The 21772-nt window shown below is 40.9% G+C and overlaps 2 protein-coding genes across 17 annotated transcripts in view; one reads left to right on the top strand and one right to left on the bottom strand.

Moving 5' to 3' along the window:
- The window catches only part of DOCK7 (dedicator of cytokinesis 7), a 99305-nt gene that overhangs the window by 37762 nt on the left and 39771 nt on the right, over nt 1–21772 (top strand). For all 16 annotated transcript variants that reach the window (XM_040565914.1, XM_040565918.1, XM_040565920.1 and 13 more), the window contains exons 14-20: nt 1436–1598; nt 17126–17243; nt 18123–18193; nt 19012–19150; nt 19336–19437; nt 19708–19794; nt 20569–20800. In XM_040565914.1, the coding sequence (XP_040421848.1) occupies nt 1436–1598; nt 17126–17243; nt 18123–18193; nt 19012–19150; nt 19336–19437; nt 19708–19794; nt 20569–20800 (912 nt within the window). The remainder of the gene's footprint in view (nt 1–1435; nt 1599–17125; nt 17244–18122; nt 18194–19011; nt 19151–19335; nt 19438–19707; nt 19795–20568; nt 20801–21772) is intronic.
- Nucleotides 2100–12000, bottom strand: ANGPTL3 (angiopoietin like 3). The gene is made up of 8 exons (XM_040565930.1): nt 11503–12000; nt 10400–10510; nt 9435–9552; nt 8597–8710; nt 7386–7481; nt 5318–5590; nt 2492–3985; nt 2100–2441 (listed from the first exon to the last, which is right to left on the bottom strand). The coding sequence occupies exons 1-7, from the start codon at nt 11998–12000 to the stop codon at nt 3804–3806; spliced, it is 1392 nt and encodes a 463-aa protein (XP_040421864.1). The 3' UTR covers nt 2100–2441; nt 2492–3803.

Below are 21772 nucleotides of genomic sequence, written 5' to 3'. Positions count from 1 at the left end.
GAGGATACAAACCCTGAAGCCCCAAACCCAGCAGGTGCTGAGGAGCCTCTCTTTCCCTGAGTAAAACGCTACTCTCCAGCTGAGAGGAGGTCTCTTTGCTGGCTATCGCTTGGTTAGTAGGAACAGATTTCATCTCTGTTTGAGAAAGAAAAATAGAAACACCAGCATGCCAGCATTGAAACATCATCAGTCCCTGACCTATGCTATTTCTGACAATATTTACTTAACCTGCTCTTTAAAATCTCCATTGACAGCAGTTCTGCTGCTTCCGTAGATTCTCTCTCCCAGCACTCCTGTGTCTCTCTGGTGAGATTAGGTATTAAGAAAACTTTCTAAGATTATGTTTCTGAAAAGTAACCAGATTATGGTCTGTCCTGCCCTCAGGGCAGTTATCACAACCTTTCAAATACCTGAATACTGTTACTAGTTCACTTTTACTCATGTCCATTTTGTAGTAGACTAACGACTCAAGGTTTTTTTTCAGCCCTTTGATAAAGTTTGTGATTTTAAAATTGCTTGTGGTTTAGTTACTCTGTTCCTGAGCTTCTTTAATCTAACCATGCTTTTCTTCAAGCATGGTGCTCTAAACAGGGTACGCTCTTCCTTCTGAGACCTCCTCTATACCAAGCAAAGCAGAGAAATTTGTCTCCAGTGTCTTACACATGAAACTGCACTAATATATCCTAGGATGAGTTGTACTCAGTTATCTGTGTGGGTCCCTTCCAGCTAAGGATATTCTGTGATTCTGTAGTGGTTGTAGCTTTCTTCTGGACGTTAGCTTTTTGTCACTGTTGTCAAACAGCACTTTTCTACAGAACTAACTCATACCATTTTTCTTTTTAATATCTATATCTGTATGAGTGGTGTCTCCTTAATGCAAGCCCTTCACTCTTATATTGAGTTTCACCTTCATCATTTGATGCCATTTCTCCACTTCTTCTGTCCTCCAAATTTTCACAAGCATTCCAACCTCAGTGATATCCACCAATAACGCGTGCTGTCAGTACTGTCAGCTGACTTGCTAAGGAAAATATTCAAAAATCTTGTTGCAGATTAGGTTTCAGCAATTTCTGATATATCCTTTCAGTTTGATAGGCAAGATTCCTGATGAGATTTTGAATATTGTTTTTAGTGCTAGTTGGGTTAGTAGCATTATGTAGACTGTATTTCCCCAACCTGCCTATGAGAACAGCATTTGAGATTAAAGATACCTCTTTTCTGCTGGTTGTTATTAGCTGGTACTCTGATCATCGTAGATATCAATTTCGTTCACTATTACTTGTATTTAAAAAATCCATATTGGCTGTAATTTATCACTTGTTTATTTATGAAATTAATATATAGGATATTAACCTAAAGAAAGAAAGCATGAACAAGCTTTATTGATGTATATTTAATTTATATTTATTATAATTAAACCATTTTCTTCTTACAGCTCAATTAAAGATAGACATATCTCCAGCTCCAGAGAATCCCCATTACTGTCTAACTCCAGAGTTGCTGCAAGTCAAACTTTACCCAGACAGCAGAGTTAGACCTACAAGAGAAATCCTGGAGTTTCCTGCCAGGGATGTCTACGTTCCAAATACCACGTACAGGTTAGTTTTGAAATACATCTCACATTTCAGAGCCTGAGATTGGCAGGTCCAAAAATTCGTATCTTATCATCCGGTTTGTTGCAAAACTTGCTGCATCAATAGATCTGCTGTGCCAGAGAGACAGAAAGGGTCCAGACTGACATAGCAGAAAATTCACAGCTGTCTAGGGATGAACGTGGTTGTGTAAAACTTGGCTATGAATAGGGGCATGAGAGAGGTTTCTCTGTCTTGCAAAGTTCAAAGTAGAATTTAGTCGAATTCTCTTCGAATTTGCCTAGGTTTTAATTTTTTTCTGTGTGCTAAAACCAGCATTCTCTTACCAGTTTTACTGCTTTCTGACACTTTAAGTGGCTTATTTCTGTCTTTACAGTGGGGGATAAAAATGTAGAAAATGCATAATCCCATTCATATTTACATTTTGATTTAAAGGAAATTTCCTTGTCTACAATGCTTTAAAAAAATACAAAGATCTAGAAGAATATTTTTTAAGCATTTCAGAAAACAACAACCTTTCTATAACTAAGTGTAGGTAGGGAGCAGATTTCTTTTTATTATTTTTCCTCTATTAATTTGAAGTTTTTTCACAGTATCATTGAAGATAATACACTTCTGAATGTCATTGCCTTCATCTTCAGTTGAGTAATTTCTCCAACTTACTCACAAAATCAGTTACTTCTTGTCATAAAAACTGGATAAATACAGACCAGATTCTTAGAAAACAAAGCTTACAAGAAAGAGTCTATTCAAGTTCCACATCTCATGTCTTTTTGGAAGATTTATTTATTTATTTGTGGTAGAGGTTAGACAGGCAATTAAGCAGCACAAAATACATCAGTACAAATACTGTACAGTATTACAGTACAGTAATACAGTACAATACAAATACAAAATACATCAGCACTATGTATTCTCTTCTTTGCGATAAATCCATAAGAAGTAACAGTATTTTTTGCAGTTTCTTTGTGATTAGCACATTCTATTCATAGTTGTTTCACTCTGACAAATTACAAGTTAAGACCATTTTTGTATGGTTGCAAATGTGGAGATAAAAAATCTGTACTGTACAAGGGTTATATAAAATATACAAGTCAATATGACTCAATATAACTGCAGAATTGGTGTCTCTGTCAATAAACACTTCTGCAGCAAGCCACCTGCAAGCACGTCAACAGTCCTACTGCCTCGGAGGCTGCCTTCTGCAGCTGAAGTTAACCAAATGTGAATGTGTCCTCAGGAGCAGGACCAGCACTGTCGCATGGGTTTTGCCTATGGGGTTCATCGGATGGCACCATTGACTCCATTGGAGTTGCCCCCAGGCACAGGTTACTCAGCTGTTCTCTATTTGAAAGGTGTTTGGTCATGTGCTCACTTGGTCTTTCATTTCATTTCGCAGTGAGCTATACTAAAAGGTCACAAAGGGATGGGTCTAAATCCGTTCCAGATGAGAAGAAACAATCTCGTACTCATTTCAGAAAGCTTTGAAGCTTAGCCCTTAAGTTTCAGTTTGTAAACATGGTTCTTAAACTATTCTTTGAAGTGTGATATCTGAAAGATTAGGTCTGTGCTCTGGCTTACTTGATGTGTGTTTACACATCTACAGCTGCGTGAGTACAGTGCTTCAGCATGGATCAGCCTGACCTACATCACTGAAAGTTTGTTTGGAAATACACAAGTCCCTAAAATGGGGAGTTACTCATCTTTTGTTTGCCCACAGAACCATTCCACAACAATAACATGAACCAAACAACAAATCAGTCACTTTATGAAACAGAATTTCTTATTTTTCCTACAAATTAACACCTAAATGTCTTCTGTAGCATTTTGCCACCCCTTTATATTTGCTGAAACACTTTTCCTGCTCCCTCCTACACAACCCAGAGACAAATGCAACAGCCTGAAAACCCTTTCCCCCAAACAATATTATCTAATACGTGAACAGGCAGCCGATTCCTAGGCATTAGGGTTTGATCCTGGGGAGGTAAAACTCAACTTATAGCAGGTTGACATTTAGGCTAGGGTGAAGGAGAATACTCACCAAACATATGGTAAGACCATCACGTATGCCTCAGGGTTTATGTCATTGGAGAATACACCATACAGTGTATGGATTTGGATATGCACCTGTTACTAAACATAACATGAATTTCTCTGATGTAGCAGTGTTCAGTGTATATGTTCTGACTTCACGTGCGTCAGGTTAAGCATTCAGTCAAAGCTCTTTAGATCTGTCGGGTGTATCATTATTTTGGTTGACTTGAGCAAGTAGTATCTTCCTTTCTTAGGCTTCCAGTATAAGCCTTTTCTTCTGTCTAGTCTTCCTTTTGACCTTGGAGCAACGTATTTCCCATTAAGATTGGTTTCCTCGCATTCGCTGTGCCACCAGCCTCCTAAGGAAAAAGATTGTAATGTCAGTTGTACCCTATTGTGCTCAGTTTCTGAGTACGGTTTCCATTTGCAACACAAATCTTTTTTAGGCCATTTCCGGCAAAAGTGACAATCACCCACTATACCCAAATGAAATGTTGCTTGCACATAAACCCACTTACACTTGCCACTTGAAGGCCACCACAGAAATGTTGTGCTACCTGTTACTGTCAGCTTCACATAGAAGTGGTGCTGCACAGAAAACGGCATGCACTAATGCTGCCGCTGAATTGGAACACTTGGGAGGTTACCTCCACACTTTCATGTTTCCTGAGACCCTGCCCAACAGACTTCCTGATTTCCTGATGTTTTTCTCAAGTAGAAACAGGTAAATCTCTGCATCTGGAGGCTGAAGAGCCTTTTTTAAACAAATTATTTTTTTTATTGGCCATGTCCTTAACCACGAGCTTGAATTGTAAGCTCAGTTCTGCTGGCAAAGGCCTGGCCATGACTATTGTGCTAAATATGAAAGTCTAGCACTTTGGAAGTCATTGCCCATCTGCTTTGTGGTCATTAGAGCTGTGTAACATGCTCAGCATTGTTTCAGACATAACAGTATTCAAGCTGAGAATGACACGTACAAAACGTTTGCTGCACTAAGTAGGTGCCTGGCGGGCAGTTCTGTATCCTGTAGTTTAATGATTAATTGCTTTTCGCATTGTTTGCTTTTTGCTATAAAGTGGCAAAACATAAAAGCTTCGTTAAAATCAAAGAATGTAGGAACCCTTTAATCGCATTATCATTAAGGAGAAATGTCTTCAGCCTCGCTTCTTTCTTCCTCTTTTGAGAGTGATTGTAGCATATACTGTTGACAAACAGCTAAAATCTGTCTTTGAATGGAAACTCACCATCATTCTGAACTTTTGGCTTGTAGTCAAAATGAAGCCAAGAGTCAGTTTTTCTTCTCTTTTTTTTGCAAGAGGGGATGAAACAATCCAACCTAGGCTGCCCTACCAGAGCAGGCCTCGGAGGAGGACCTGCTCTTTACTTTAGAGCTCAGAATCTCTGCCCAAGAGTTTGTTTCAGCTGATGCTGCTAGTTCTGTTTATAATGCTGGTCATTTACACAGCCTCACCATGCTTTAGTTTTGCCTTCTGTAAAACAGAAAGATGATGCCTCGTTGTAGGACTCAACAAAAAACATCTGTTCTTTCCTGCAATGACAAAGATGCTGCTACCCTCCCTTTATGTTTCTAAAGTCAAGCAAATACCGGTAACCACCCACTAAAGCATGCTACCATCCTTCACTTAACAAGGAAAGGGCCATTTCAGTGTACCCGGCCGGCATACTGATACCTAGATAGTTTTCTGGGCAGTTGAAGTTGTTTATTACGGCCATGTCATGGTCTGCAGTTGAGAACCGCAGCTCTGTCTGCTCTGGCAGCGCGTTGGGGATGCTCCCAGAGATCCGTGAAAGCTGGAGCGTGTAGTCTGTCTCTGGGCCTCTCAGGTCGAATGCATACTCGATGTAACGTTTATTATCTTTCCAGTCCTGCAGCTCGATCCGTAAGATGTAGTCCCCTTGTTGAGTAATGGAATAGGTCTTGTTCAGGCCTAGCCAGAATTCCTCTGCAAAGTCATAGTAAATAGATGCTGTGAATGTGGAGCCTTTAAAGAAACATTTATCATGTTTTTCAGATATCTAACCCATACCTCAGGTAACTCATTCACCTTTAAAATATCATCATTTGAAAACATGTATTTAAGTAAGCAGTGCAATGTGAGAATCAAGAGATGCCAGAGGTGAGGATTTGGGGACAGAAGTTACCAGGCAGAGTTAGTGGGGAAAGGTGCTGAACTTTCCCCTTTCCCTAAAAACCCATATTGCTCCCCCTGCTATTGAATTTGTTTTTACAGATAACCTGTGGTTGGTATATGTGAAAATATAGTATTTAAAAGGATTTATTCATTGCTTTAATTAAATCAATAATATGAGCCTTGGGAACTGTTGGTCTTTTCAGAGGTCTCCTGCTACATTCTTTTTGTTTACCTCTTCTTAATTGCACACTGGTGATCAATAAAAGCTAGAGATATAAATGAACTGGAGCTTCTCCCACCTCTTGTGAAACTCTGGGTGGGAGCTCAAGACATTTAAAACACGCATGATTGGAACCGTGTGACAAATGAAGCAAATGACATACATAAAATCTAATTGCAATCGTTGTTTTTTAACAAAAGAACTGCAAAACTAACCTGAGGTTTCGATCCCCTTGTATACAGAGTGAATTTAACCTGAGCATTTTTCTTTTGCTATAATTCTTGATTAATTGCTTCATAAATTATACTCATTAAGTAACTCATTATCAGAGCCACTGGTGTCAGAGCACGATAGGTAATTGCCCCATGTAGAAATAGTACAGCTGAATCTGAATGCCACACGTGCAGGTGGCATATAAAGCAATAGAGGACAAGATGAGTCAAACACCCCCACAATTTACAGGTGTGGAAGAGTAGCCTGGTGTTTTCTCACCTTAGAGCATGCAGCACCAAACCAACCAGTACGTAGCTGAGCATAATGCCATCCTCTGCAAACTCTTTCTGACACTGAAAAGATGTGGCCTCATGTTGGTTTAATATATGGGAATTGGAGGCCAATAAAGGGGCAACCATAGCATTCAATACGATCAGACAAACTATGTGGGTAAAAGTCAACCTCAGTTGTGAGCTACTGTCTTAAAATGGTGAAATTTTAATCTCTGCTGTGCCTAGAAAGTCAAAATACTTTCTAAACTAAAGTGGACTCATTTCATTGTAAGAGAAAAACAAGGAAAATGCTCTGAGTAGGGAGGCTGGTAGGCAGCTCTTGGTGATAAAAACATCTTTGGGGTTGATGATTAACAGGTAAATGTGGGTGTTGCCTCAGCCTGGCCAGCCAGGTGAGGACATTGGCCACCACGCAGGGAGCTGGAGGTGGTTGTGTAAGGGAGCACCCGCAGCTGCAGGCGCGCTTGAAAAAAGAAGAAAAAAAAAGACAAATCAGACGGTGGTTCTAAGGGAAACGTGGTTGCAGAAAGGTTGAGAGAAAGTAGTGAAAGCACCTTGGTGAGATACTGTGTTTGTGTAGCTTCAAAGCATTGTGGGATACTTCTGTAAATAATAAAATCTCAATAGCTAAAATAGCATTCAGAACGCTCTGAATCAGACATGATTCAGCAAAAGTTTCTAGACATGTTTGAAGACGTGTCTTGGAGAATTTTACTAAATTAAACTTTCTGGCAAGCACTTTCTGGCATTCCACTAATGAGGCAAGCTGCTTAGATTTGTCTGTAGGTTATGTCTGCTCTCATGTGAACACCTTTCTGAGAAAATTCAGCTTCTCAAATCAATTTAGACAAAGCAAAGAAAGCAAAAGAAGCATTTTTACCATTGAGATCACCAAAACCCTTTGCATAAGCATCCCAGGTTTGGTTGAAATCTAGTGATCCGTCCACTCTGTTCTGGATTACAGTCCAGGAAGTGCCTGCAAATGCAAAGAGGAAATAAGTCACAAACCTGGCTTAAGTATTTAAAGTACTGGGGAGAAAATTCAGCATAACAGAGTCCACCAGCCCCTGACACACAGACGGTGCTGCTGTGGCTGCCCTTCTGCTGCCTGCCTTTAGCTGGTGGTATTTGACTGCTGGGAGCACAACTCCAGACAAGGTTTGAAGTGTTGGAGGCCACGGCTGGCTAGGACGGCTGAGATCCTGCTCCTGACCAGGTCATGACAACCTTGTTTAACAAATTTCAACAAATGTAAGCAAAGGAGGGTTTTGCACAGGGCAAGCCCATGCTGCTCTTTGTACACATCCAAACATATCCCATCGCCCTGTCACGTTTGCACCAGCGTGTTCCCAGCCAGCTGCGGTGAGGAGCAGTACGGGGAAGCTGGAGAGGACAGAGCAGCACTGCAGGGTGCCAAAACGGGGGAACAGTCAGCTGGCCAAACTACGTGTGGTCTCTGGGCGGCGGCAAAGGAAACAGCCAAATGGGTTTCTTACAAAGATGGAGCTTGGGTAGGTGCTGTGCATTTGGTCTGTGGCGATTCTGGGTGCATCTGGTCTGTAGCTGCAGCCTCACCCAAACATGATGCAGGAATCCTGTCTCCAGGACTCACCTCTTTGGGTTAGTTTGGTGTATCTAAGTCGCAAGCACCAATCCACGCTGTCAAACAAAATTTTGCTAAGGTGTTTACTATTTGCTTTAATTAGGAAATGTTACATCATGGTTGCAATGTAGTGGCGTTCATAATCGCCATTTTCATTCTTTATAACTAAAGGGGCTTGATGTTTTTAATATCAATATGCTTAATATCAATTGCATACATATTAATAAGGATATTAATGGTATGAATATATGTAATAAATATCACATGACTGAAAGTACTTTCCTCAGTATAAACAGCAGGTAACTTAAAAAAGGCAGTGTTGTGGGGACTTTAGGAGAAAGGAGAGTGCTCAAAGCACATAGAGAACAGTAAGAGAAGAGGATACATGACATGATAAGTGCTTGTGTACTTTGGGATGAGACATGGCTTTTTGGCTTATAAGAAACTACTTATGTGAAAATTGGACTGTGCTAGCACAGCTGTCTTACCAAATTTTGTTTCACAGTAGACATCGAAAGCTTCTGAGCCATTGGGCTTAATAGTGTAAGTGCCACTGGTCTGTATGCCGCTGTTGTAGAGAGCAGTGCAGTCAGGAGCAGCACCTAGGAAAGCAAGCACCAGACAATTAGAAACCCTGTTTTGGATGTGGTAAGTTTTAATTCAGCTTTGTGACTTGAATTATTCTATAGAGTAGAGCCAACACAAAACCTGGAACAATCTTTTCGGTCATTATCTCAATAAAGGTCATGAAATGGGCAAACTTTTGGGCATGGTAGTACAGCTGTCAAGTTGTATATATATTGGACCACCTACATTTAAGTTTGGCAAGGTTTCAGTTCAGATAATTTTGGAAAATGTGTAAGGCTTAAGACTGGGCTTTGGCAAATGGACTTTCCCATCCCTCATAAATTTCCCAGTTAATACTGTTCCCAGTGCTGCAGTTCAGAAATGCATCTCAGCTTTAAAGAAAGCTTTTCCAGATCCTGAAATGAGCTGAAGTAAGTTAGTTCTCTGTTCATACTCTCTAAGACAGGCATCAGCAAGTGGCAGTGAGAGGATCGCCACAGCACATGTTTACATGGGGTGAATGGAGGCTGAAGATTGAGGCCAGGATTATGGCATTATTGGATGTTGTTTCTGTGTGCCACCCCAGAGACGTGTATACATACAGTGTGGCTAAATAGATTATGGCATTTTCCAAAGCAGAAAATCCAGCTCCTTCCAACAGCACTGTATATAACATAAAAGCATTTTGCTTTTGGTCTCTGTCTACTAAAAACTAAAAGCACTGTATTGTATAGTCATGGTTAAGGCATATGGTCTCACCTTCATATTTGTATGTTACAGCTGTGGAGTTGTGCACAAAAAAGGGGGTGGCCTCTGGTTCTGTGTGCTCCCCAGTGAAGGAATTCTCTGCGAGTTCCTGGAGCTCTATGTGGTTCAGCTGGGAAGAAGTGTAATTACAGACTGTTAATTTCCCAAGGCTCTGAAATTATGAGGTTCATGTATCAAACTGAGCAATGTCACGCAGAGAGTAATTTTTTTTATGAACATAACCCTTTAAAATAGCCAACTTATGACATAAAAATAACTTCAGAACCACACTGGTGGATTTCAAGTGTATGTACGGCAGCTGTTTGACTGCTCAGACAACACAGGATTCATGAGGTGAGCAAATGACCAGTTCTCACGAGGTACACCTTAATGGGCAAACAGATTTAACTTATTTCCTCAGGTGACATCACTTAGACGAATAATACCGACATCTAAGAGCACAGAACCCACAGTTCTTTTTATAAAAGGCATTTTCCCTTTATAGCCTCCTCTTAGGAATAAATTAAATATGGGCACGTCAGTTATACCCAGCGTTCCAGTTACACATGTTGAGCTGCAGCACATGGCTCCCTATTGAAGTGAATATTGGGAAAGAAGAAGGAGATAGAAAGTAATGATGCTTAGAAGACCAAGGGAACAAGAATAATAGGATAGATAATAATACTAATAAAAAAAAAGAAAAATAGCAGTCAGGAAATAGAGCAGCCTAGTACTGATCGACAGTGCTTTGGAGCTGCGTCCTCAGTCGTGTGATCTGGCCACAGCCCCCAGCCTGGCAGCACAGCAGTCTTTCACCCAAAAAGGTCCCTGGTTGGGTCAAAATTGCTTATAGCCTCCTCTGCACTCCCAAAATATGAAACAGGGACGGCTGACTGGAATGAATGGTGGGACATTACCTCCCTCAGCGTTATGAGAGGCAATAGATTCAGAAAAGAGAGATGCGATGGTTACTGTACCTTGTCCTCCAGCTCCATGATTTGGTTGTGCTGTTTGTCGAGCTGTGCGTGCTGGTCCTCCACGATTTTGAGAAGCTGCTTGATGTGGTTGTCCTGCCGCTCCACAAAAGCCTGAGGACAGGAAGGGAGGGAGGGGGGTTGTGGTTAGGGGCAGCAAAAGGCCTTCGCAGGGGCACTTCCTCAGTAACTCATCACAGGGGCTCTCAGTTCTCAGTTCTGAGAGGCACAAAGCATTTAACATTGCCTTTTCCATGGTACTCTCTGCTTTTCCTCTAAAGGTGCAAATTTTGCCTCTGAAATGAACACCCAGCCTTTTTTGAGGAAAACTACTGGCAACTGCATGGACTTCTATTGTTGTTGTTATTTTCCTGCCATTTTCATGTGCAATTACATTCTGTGAAGCTGGTCCTTGATTCAAACTAAATATATGGCACTGACAAAAAAGGAATGATGCCCAGTGTTTGGGGTATTAGCTTGGGATTTGGAAGTTCAGGATTCAGCTTTCTGCTCTGACATGAATAGCCAGTGTTTTCTCCCATGCTTTTACAGAACACAGTTAGTTCTTCCTCTTCCATAGGAAACCTTGTACCCACCTACATATTTCCATGTATTTGCATTAAGTCTATTAACAGCTGAACAATTCTTTGGTCCTGGATGGTCCCTACAGGCACTACAAATATCCGTCAGTTTAAACTTCCTGCTTCTGTGCTGAGCAGACAGTTCCTAGTGCATTGATTTGTAGTGAGCTGATGACATAAGAAGCTATGGGCTTGGTAATCAAATAATTTTCCTGATTTTTTTTCCTCATTATAATTACAGATTTTTTAATAAACGTATTTTCAAACACTGAAAAAGATACAGAGCCTTATCACTTCACCATTTTCTCACTGATTTCACTGGGGAATTATACTGTAAAATAAGCCACTTGTCAAATTACAACACTGATTCTTATAAGGTTATTGCAGTGATTTATTTCTCAAAATACACAATAGAACTCCAGTGAGGGTGCAGGGAAAAGATGAGCTTCTATTGTATAACTACCAATGATAGCATTACGATTTATTTTGGCTGTGTGTGTCAGGGGTTCTTACAAATTTACTTACTTTGAGTGAAGAAATTTCATTTGTCTCTTGCACTGTAGGCTGGGTAATGGCCAACTTAGTGACTTTGTCCTCCAGTCCCCACACCTTCTCTTGCAGCTGGATTTTGTTTTGTATGAGGTCTTCAATCTTCAAATTCATCTCCTGCGAGAGATTCTTTATCTCTTCATTGTTGATTTGCAGTCTGGCAGTAGTTTGTCGGAGTAGTTCTTCTTCTTCTTTGATTTCACTGGTTTGCAGTGAGAGCTCATAAAAGGACTTATCAAAAATGTAAAGTTTTTGAAAAATGTCATTCATCTGCCCCTTTGTCTTATGCACAAAGTCTTTAAGACCGTGCCCAAGCTGGAGGAGTCCATTGGCTAAGATTCGTACATCATCTAGCATGGCAAATCTTGATTTTGTCTCAGGAGATGCAGCCGAATCAAGGGCAGAAAAGTCTTTCTCAGCTCTAGCTGAGAGAGCGAGTGGGGCAATGAATAGAAAGATAAGAATGATTTTCATGATTTCTGCTCCTGTTACGCTTTGGTTGTTCAGGATGCAGAGACTTTTCCTAGTAGTTTTCACTGTGTGACTGTTCTGTGTTGAAGAATTTAATCTATATATACTCCTCTTCATTTTAGAAGAGGCAGACCAGTGAGTTGATCATTAAACTGTGTGTATTTGAACGAATGTAACCCCTCTCGAATCTAGGTTGATACCTGGGAAACCTGAGAGCCAGGCACGTTGCTGATTAAGCTGCCTCTGAACTTTTCCATCTGCCAGACATGCTGTTATAAAATGTTAATGATGATGTATGACGTGTTTTTGACACAAGGCTTTTTTAATAGATTAATTGTGGGTCATAATCTCGATAAGGCCTAAATTGCTTCTTGTTTGTGTTGTCTGATTCCTTTTGTTCCCTTAGGACTATAAAAGGGTTTACGCTGCTCAAGAGCACTGGATGCTGCTTTTCAGGTTATGCAGCTCTTTGATAAGCTATGGAAGGGCACAGTATTCCCAGATGATTCACACAATCTGATTCTCATTTTGTGCCGTGTTCTGATGTAACTCATCGTACCGCAGTGGATTTGCTTGTCAGCTACTTCAGATTAAGTGAGAAAGTGGGAATTAGGTCCAGAGATTGTCTGGAAGTGATTCTACTGTCTTAAGGTTTGTGCAGTAATTTACACCATATAAAGCTTATTTTTTAAGAGCTGCTTTCCAGAGGTGGGTGAGATAAATAATACCCTGCTTACATTTCTCACCTTACGATTTCCCTTGCTGTTTAAGATTCACACTGAATAAAACAAGTCTACGGGTACTCTGAAATAAATGTCCAGTTCTGCACTGGGTCTCTGCACAGAAGCACGTATATTTTTCAAGGAGTAGTGCAGTATGAGTGAAAGGTATTTTTCTTTCTGGAATCTCTCATAGCAATCCAAAAATCAGTCCAGGCTTAATATAGTCTGTACTTTGGAGGATTTTCAGGTTTTTGATAGACTCTTCTAGCAATTCCTCATCTGGACTTTTTTTGTTGTTGTTCATGTACATGCATGTGGACAATACAAGGCATCAGTAGAAACACTATTTTCAAAATTGTTATCTCATACGATGAATTTCTTGTGTGATGAAGGGTTGATAATACGCAGGTAACCTGCCCCTTCCCCCTTAATAATTAAATAACATGAGTGTATTTTAGATCTCTGAATAATTGGTGAATATTTTGTATGAGCATGATTTGGCTCACTGTACTGTCTGAGCAGCCTTTGCTTCATTTGAACTGCAGTGTGGTGGGAACCAGCTCTTCAGATATTTCAGCTGGACAATCCTTTTGCCTAGAAATCCTTTCTGAACTGGAAAGAGGCCTGAGATACGTACAGACCAGTGCAGAGAGAACCTCACGGCCCTCCTAGTTCTGTCCAGTTCCATACAGCTTGCATTAAGGCAGCCTGGAGGCGTGCACTTGTGAAGTGCAGAAAGAGGGGTTCTGGCCAACTCAGTGCCCAGCTGGTTCTCTGCTGCTGCCCTTTGTGAAGCAGGAGCTGAGGCCCCCTGCATGACGCTGGGCTGCATCTGCTCGCTGCTGGCAGGTGTAGCACGTGGTAGGGAGCAGCTATGTGCTTAATTGCTCATTTGAGACTGGAAGGCTGTAGGCAACAAGGAATCTGGTTATGGGCTGTCATTAAAGAAACTCATCAAATCCGTGTTTACCCGGTCCTGATAAAAATCTGTTAGAAAAATTGCTAAAACAATTAGGGTATCAACCATTGTTGATTGGGTGGTGATCAGCCTGAAAGGTTTGCATCGAGTCATCATTCTTGCAGCATTTTCTCATTTGTTAACAGCAATGGAAATACATGAAGAGATGTTCAAATGAGTTAAAAAAAAAAAAAAAACGAAAACAAAAACACACGTGCAGGATCTGGTTTGCTTGCATATTGTGCCTGTGTGGGAAGTTCTTGGGGATCTTAACAGCTTACCTCTGAAACGCTTGATAGTTTTTGCTTTGAATCGTAGACTGAGATAACGTTTTACCTGATAGCCCTACTTAAACAATTCTAGTGTTTAAAAAGTAGATAAAACGTGCTTTCAATGTAGTGGTATTTTCTGTAGGGAAAGTCCTCAGACTGTCACTTGTGTAGATGAAGTTTAGGTAAAGTTTTTATCTGGGCCTGACACTGCTCTGTAATAGGGAACAAAGTCCAGCCTTTGGCATCTGACACAGGGATGTGGGGCTGTAAAACTTGAAGAACTGGCTGCAAAAGTTAGAAAAAAAATAAATAAAAACTTTATGCAATCCACTTGAAAATACTTGGGGTGGCTTTGGTTTTATGGGGTTTCAAAGAAACTGTGTTCTGTTGCTTTAGCTGTTTATTGTTGTCACACGAAGTGTTTTTGTGTGCACGAAACGGGGACCTTGCTTGTCCCCGAGCGCTGCTCAGACGTGGCACTGCCCCGTGGGAAGGTTTGCTTTGCGAAGGGGAAAGGCAGTCTAAATGCTCTGATGTCAAGTGTTAAAAATTTACGACTGGCTGCTAAGCACATGCAGCTGTAGACGTTTCCGTATTAATGCCAGTGCCAGTAAAGTCAGGCAGTGCTAAGTGCTCTTGAAAATGCCACCCTCCAGGTCTTGGATGTCACAACAGTCACACAGCCCACAAGCAAAGCGGGACTCAGGAAGACAGGGGAAAGAAGACCCTCTGGTATGATGAAACCATAAGATTTGGGAGCTGTGGAAACTGTAAGGGGGAATCCTGTCCCTGACAGCTGTTAGCCCAGCCAAGAAAAGATGTATTTAATAAACATGGTCCTAAAGATCTTTGATGCACCTGGGTGACCCTCTTTAAGTGGTCTTTAAATGATTTTTATAGTAGGAATAAAGCAAAGAAAAAGGTCTCTGGGATTTACTGAAAAGGAGAATTTTAATAACGGGTAGACATCCCCTTTATGAGTTAGGACCAGCTCTTAATGTTTTAATACATTTATGAAGAAATTTGGAAGATGGCTACAATCACATTATGTAAATATTTAGGAGAGTGCCTGGTGCCATTATTTCCAAGGCTTCCCAAGCCTTTGCACTTCCTCCATTCATTTTACGGAGCTAAAAGTACTTCTGAGATCTGTTTGAGACAATAATATAAGCTTTGCATACATTTTGCATGGTATTGTAATAAAGGCTCCAGTCACAAGTCCTTGGGTTTAAAGCTGGCTGACACTTTTATTGGTAGGAATCTGTGAATACATCAGGAGGTAGCTGTTACTTGGAAGCACAAGGATTAGCGGTCCTTTCATTTTGTCAGTCTATGCCTGGCCTGTTTGTTGGTGCTGCAGTGTTATTTTTGTGGTAGATCCTTCCCCTCGCTGTTTTCAGAGGATGGTGTTACACCTCTGGTGTCCTGCAAATGCTACTGAGCTTTGATATTTGTGCATACAAGTAGCGAGATGAGGATTTACAGTGTAATGACTCAAAGGAAAGAGGGTAACAAGGTGAAACTGATTGGGCAGCATCTCAGGGTGGCTGTCAGATGGGGGGATCTTTTTCCCCTCCCTGTATGTAACTGCTCAACAAAAGCATGGTACCTCCACCGGGAACCTCTCTGGAGAGAAGCTACCTGAAGAGGAGCAAGCACCCACCTCCCCCACTGCCTTACAGTGGGATCCGTGCATTTGAATTCCTCTGAGCAACACGAGCTTCTTCCTAATCATGTAGTGCATGATAATTGTCTTCTGAGCCTTCGGGGCCTTGAGAGGCAGCAGAGGGAGGAACAGCCTCTGTGTTTCCTCCAGTGTTTGTTGTTACAAGTGCATTGGAAGCCCTGGCTGACATGTCACGTCAGCTCTAATGTCTGCTTGTAGCTCTCTCATTCTCTTCCAAGGTCTTAGCATTTCTCTCATCGAGCTGTTGAAATGACTCCTTTTCTCCCAGGCCACAGCAGAAGACCTGGTAGGAGAACTGCAGGCTTGGTTTAGGTTCCTCTCTGCTATCCAGCGTAAATCAATCCCCAGCACAAGACCTTTATATATAGGGTTCCTGTAGCCAGGCTTCCCAAATACATTAAATCCTTCTCTTAAGCACTAATAATACTTAATAAAAGTTTTATGAGCAATGTACATTTTAGAGTAAATTTTCATATCCATTTTCATTTTAAAAAGAACATCAAGGAGCAAATGTATTCATGCCAGAACAAAGTAATTTAGTAGAGCCACAAAAACGGCACAGGCCCCCTCTGAAACAGTAAGAGAGCATTGATTAGGCAAAGCGACCAACGGGGCTGGGATTCAAGAACTTAATTCAGCATGAAGGACTTGAAAGGGAATAAATTTCCCATGTGCCAGCTAAGCATATTCCTCTGCCTGGAGGGGTGAAGAAGTCTGGCTCCGTAATGCAGCCCCATGTAGCCTGACGAAGCTCTGCATCTGCGCTGCCCTTGAGGAGGTTCCTTCTCAGGCCCTTGGAGATGGCCTTAGGCCCAGCATTAGGTGGTGGCAGTAGAGAGGGGAGCACCCGGGGTATCAGGGAGCAAATGGAGTTGAGAATGTCAGAACCAAGTCCTTGGATGGGATTAATTTGCCAAAACACTGACATCTCAGCTGGCAGTTTTGGTTGATCCCCGTCTTTCACCGAGTGGGTACTGGGGTGTGGAATTGGAGACACCATCTCCTCTGAGGCATTGCAGAGATTGCCTTTCTGATGAAAGTACAAGAATACAGACATCCATTTAGTTCAGTCCATTGTCAGAGGAGAGGTGTAACCTGAATTTATCATGGTGAAAGGAAATTGAAAAAACAAAAGGGTCACCGCAAAGAAGGTATTCAGCAGAAACCAGCCACTCTCCTGAGATGTTTTCTCTCCACTTGAACTTGCTAAATAGTGTAATCACTTGAAAATTTTTGATATATTTTTCAAGCATCTTTACAAACAGGAACTATTCCAAAATATCACGTGATTTAAGACTTTTGATGTCTAAAAGAAGAGGTCATTATCAAGTCACTTGTGCGGGTGTGCACTTGTGTTCAAGAGAAACCACCGACTAATGGAAAATAACAAACCCTTCACTTTGATTCTGTTTCCTTAGGGGGTTAAATAATAGCATTAATAATGGTGTAAACCCTGTCATTCTAACAGAGATGCCTTTGTCTCTTGCAGGAACCTTCTTTATGTCTATCCTCAGAGCCTTAACTTCGCCAACCGCCAAGGATCTGCCAGGAATATCACTGTCAAAGTCCAGTTCATGTATGGAGAGGACCCCAGCAATGCTATGCCGGTGAGGGGAGAGCTTTGTGCTCAGTGTGAGTGCTGTGTGCTGACAGGAAAGGATACACATTACAGCCATAAAAACCCAGTGTTAAAGAAACCTCACCAAAATACCTTTCAAAATACAGAGTTCCAGGAAGCATACAAGCAGAATATCTCAAGGTGTTTATAGAGGGAGTTTATATGGAGTATGCAAAGTAACAACTGAGTAGTTAGCATTTTAAACCAAGATGTTGGCAGCGGACACCCTGTGCTTGGAGTAGTGTGTTTGCTTCCATGCCTAAGAAATGAAAGGTGATAGTTTTACTTGTCTTTACGGTGCCAGAAGTGATCAGCTTGGTGAAAGTTTAGGTGTGAGGTGCCTCCCCCCTAGGCTGTACTTGTACAGCTCTTGTGAAGCTGCCCTTCCTTGGAGCGTGGCTTGAGACTTTGTGATGAGAATCCCTGTAGAGAAGTTTGTCGTTACTTACTTGTTAATTTCCTCTATTCTCCTTAGTTTGCCTCATCTGAGCTCTGTTGTCCTGATTCTCCTGATGTTCTCTCCCTTCCCTCCCTCCCTCTAATTTCTCCTGAATTCATGATCTTCCTGATTTTTGCCCTTTTGCATCTGCAAAATAGCAGGGAAAATCTCTCGTTGGCTCTGCCTGGTGACGGTTACATGCATCAGTTCTTCAGCTATATCTGTGTGTATGTGCAAATGGGATTATTAAAATTGTAAACTCCTCAGTGACTGGGTAAAATGTCGCATAGAAGTGAAGTGGCATGTACCAAGTAGTTGCAACTGCACAGAGCTGCACAGACTCGTTAATAGAGGTGTAAATGGGATTGTGAAACAAATTCTTGGCATGGTTTTATGGGGGATTTCTGTTGATTTTTTTCTTTTTTACAGGTCATCTTTGGCAAATCTAGCTGTCCTGAATTTTCCAAAGAAGCTTACACAGCTGTAGTCTATCACAACAGGTAAAACATACGGCAGTTTGTAAACGGACGTGGCTCCCTATGGATATAGTGTGGTTCCACCCAAAAGAAGTTTTACGGCTGTGAATCTGTCTCATTGTTACTTATGTAGCAGTGACTGCATAGCACCTACCGCAATGCCTGCAGTGTCAGTTGATGTCGTTAGAGTTTTGCAGTGACGAGGAGATGAGTCTGTGTGTGCTCTGGTACAAATCAAGAGCATCGTGTCAGAGGCCATGATTCTGAGCACTTAGCGCAACTCAGCGGATGCTTTAAATATAAGCTTCCAGTTAGGCATGATGATTTATGTTATAAACTCTTGTTAGCATGTGTTTTATTATTGCGTTGAGTAATTAGGTACTTAGAGCCTTTTAGATTATAGTTACAAATTGGAAATACTTGGTCTTGAAAACAGCATCACAGCAGCTCAGGTAAGGAGTGCTGAGTCTGGCCTTACCATGCTGCCTGTCTTTGTTGTTGTACCAGGGAGAGAATCCTGTCCTTCAGGCTGGGTATTGTGGCAGTCTCCAGCCTGTGACAAGAGTTCATTGCTTGTGGGGAGCAGTGCAATTCAGAATGGCTGGGGGCGTGGGGACAGACTGCAGTGCAGCAACCACCGGGCTGCTGCTTGCATATTTTGTGGACTGGAAATGCACACTGGAAGTTTTTCCAGTCCTTGGTAATTAGAAAGTGAAACTTTTAATCTCTTTGGATGGTCCGTATAACTCCTTCCTTCCAGATACTTAAAAGATCTCAAGCATGAGATAGTAAACCACGCTGCTTATATTGATGACTCAGTTGAGGGTCTGGTCTCTGCACAGGTCGCCCGATTTTCATGAGGAAATCAAGATTAAGCTTCCAGCCACTTTAACCGACCACCACCATCTGCTTTTTACTTTCTACCATGTCAGCTGCCAACAAAAGCAAAACACTCCCCTAGAGACTCCAGTTGGATACACCGTGAGTGTCTTTCAATCTATTTTTCAGTTCAGGATACATTCGTAATGCATTCAGTTGCGATTTGTTTAGCATCAGCATCAGTGTATATACCATTGTAGAGTTTGAGACAGTCAAGCCTGCAAAGTTCAAGAAAGCCTAAAGAAGTTTTTGTTTTTTTCTTATTTTTTAATTCCTTCTCTTTAAAGTGGATACCGATGCTTCAAAATGGGCGGTTAAAGACTGGTCAGTTCTGCCTACCTGTTTCATTGGAAAAACCACCCCAGGCTTATTCAGTGCTTTCTCCAGAGGTGAGTTGTTCTTCATGCTGAAAATCAGCAGGAGAATACTTCTGTCAAAAAAAGTGAGAGGATATGTGTGTACCTATATGTTTATGTGTGCGTGCATGTGTATTTTTAACTCTTATTTCTTAAATGCTAAGTTTCGACAGATGTGTGTCTTTATGCATGGGTACACGTGTATGATCTGACAGTAAAATGAAAAGAAATGGCAATTTTAATGAGAATTACTGTAGCTTTGCTTTCTGTCACATCCCCATTCGTCTTTCTACTAACCTACAGGTTCCACTTCCTGGAATGAAGTGGGTGGATAATCACAAAGGAGTTTTCAATGTAGAAGTTGTTGCTGTATCATCCCTCCATACTCAGGTACATTTGTGCTGTAATTAGCCATTGGAATATGAAGAGTCTGATAATCTTTTGACAGTTGAAAGACTGTCAAAGTTGATGCTGTGAAGGGTACAGTAACTACTTGTAGTGAAATTGCAATCTCGTTTTCAGTTCTGAGCCAGCAGACCTGTTTTTCCACATTCTGCTGTGAGTATATTTGAGAAGTTCTGCTGAAAAACGAGTAGTTTGGCCTTTATTCACAAGGGTTGAATGGCCAACGCTGTTTTCAGACCTCAGACTGTTGTTTTTAATTACAACAGATCTAACATGCAGTCCAGGCATACGTTTTCTTGTTTTTCCTTTTCCCCTCTGCCTCTTTTGTTTCTCTGTGTATTTTTTGTCTTTCTTTAATCCAAAATGAAAGATGGCAATCATTTTGACTAATCATTTCAGCTTTTAGTTTATTAATTCCTCATATTTCATTTTGATGTTTTTTTTTGTGTATTTTATTTGTGCTGTAATTAGTACCATAGTTTTAGTGCATTTTTGTCTGTTTTTCTAAATTCTTAGAAATGCAGTCTGTGGGTTCTGTGGTTTTGCCCTTACCATTTCTGAACATTGGTTGATTTTAGTTGAATTAGACATATAGGCAGAGCTCTCGGATGTTCCATTTCTGCTAATTTTGTGAGATTAAATGGTTGGATAGAAGAGAGGGAAAGACAGAGAGATAATCCACCCATGAGCCACAAGTCCACAGAAAGCAGTGTTCCTTTGGGAGTTTCTTGCTGATTATTGTTTTTTGCTTATGTGTAGGACCCTTATCTTGACAAGTTCTTTGCACTTGTCCATGCTCTGGATGAGCACATGTTCCCTGTGCGAATAGGAGACATGAGAATTATGGAAAACAACTTGGAAAATGAACTGAAGAGCAGCATTTCAGCTTTAAATTCCTCTCAACTGGAGCCGGTAGTGCGATTTCTTCATCTCCTGCTTGACAAACTGATTCTTCTGGTAGTAAGACCTCCTGTCATTGCAGGCCAAATAGGTATTTTATTTAAGTTTTATAGAGAATTACATAGCTGAGAATTTGACACTTCCAATTTTATCATATTTATGTAGAAATAAAGAAGTCCATTTTTATGCTTTATTTTAGTGCCACTAATATACCATGTATCTTCAAAATAAAACATGCTGTCATCCAGATCAGTGGTGACATACACAGGAGCAATATTTAATGCAAAGGTTTTTGAAAATGACTAGTAATTTGGTGTCCAAGTTGAGATACCAGAAAGGAGCCTGACTTTTGTAAATTGGATGCCCAGCACTTTCTTAGCATTGGAGCCTGTTAAGGTGTCTCCATACTGACATTCAGAAACTAAGACTTTCAACCTCACTAGTCACCTTGGAAAACCTTGAAGTAGGTAAGTTATGAAGATATAGATACTGTATGTTCCTGTAGCTCTTGTGGATCTGATACAGTCAGCATGAATAATCCCTCCGTTTGCTCCCTGTTATGGGCTATGACTAAATGGCATAACTGAGCATTTAGCGAAACTTAAATTCTTGTTATTTAAAATGGTAATTGGGATTTTTAACAGGAAACTGGAGTTTAGACATGATGGAGTATAGGTAACTGACACTACTATGAAAATAGCAGTCATTTATTTTAGAAAGGTCATCTATTGGAGAAAGAGTTTTGCTTGAATGTTTATTTTTTATTTTAAAGCTCTTTCACTTTTTAAGTGTTTTGTTTTGGTTTAATTTATGTATATGGAGGATTGAAGACATTAGTGTCTAGCTTTGAAAAAACCTAAGATTTCCAGTCTCAATCTGAAGTCTGCTTCATCCCTAACTTGTTTAAAATATCTAGCCAGGTCCATGTGTGATTTTCTGTACTCATTTTTAGTACAGAATTCTTTTTTGAGAACAGAATGAAATTGTTCTTTTTCTTTCCTCAGCTTTTCCTCTTATTTCTTTGGAGGAAATAGTTGACTGAGAAGATTATGATAAATATCCA

The sequence above is a fragment of the Cygnus olor genome, chromosome 8 (assembly GCF_009769625.2).
Source record: "Cygnus olor isolate bCygOlo1 chromosome 8, bCygOlo1.pri.v2, whole genome shotgun sequence".
In the NCBI taxonomy this organism is placed as follows: Eukaryota; Metazoa; Chordata; class Aves; order Anseriformes; family Anatidae; genus Cygnus; species Cygnus olor.
This window is presented reverse-complemented; position numbering and strand designations above follow the sequence as displayed.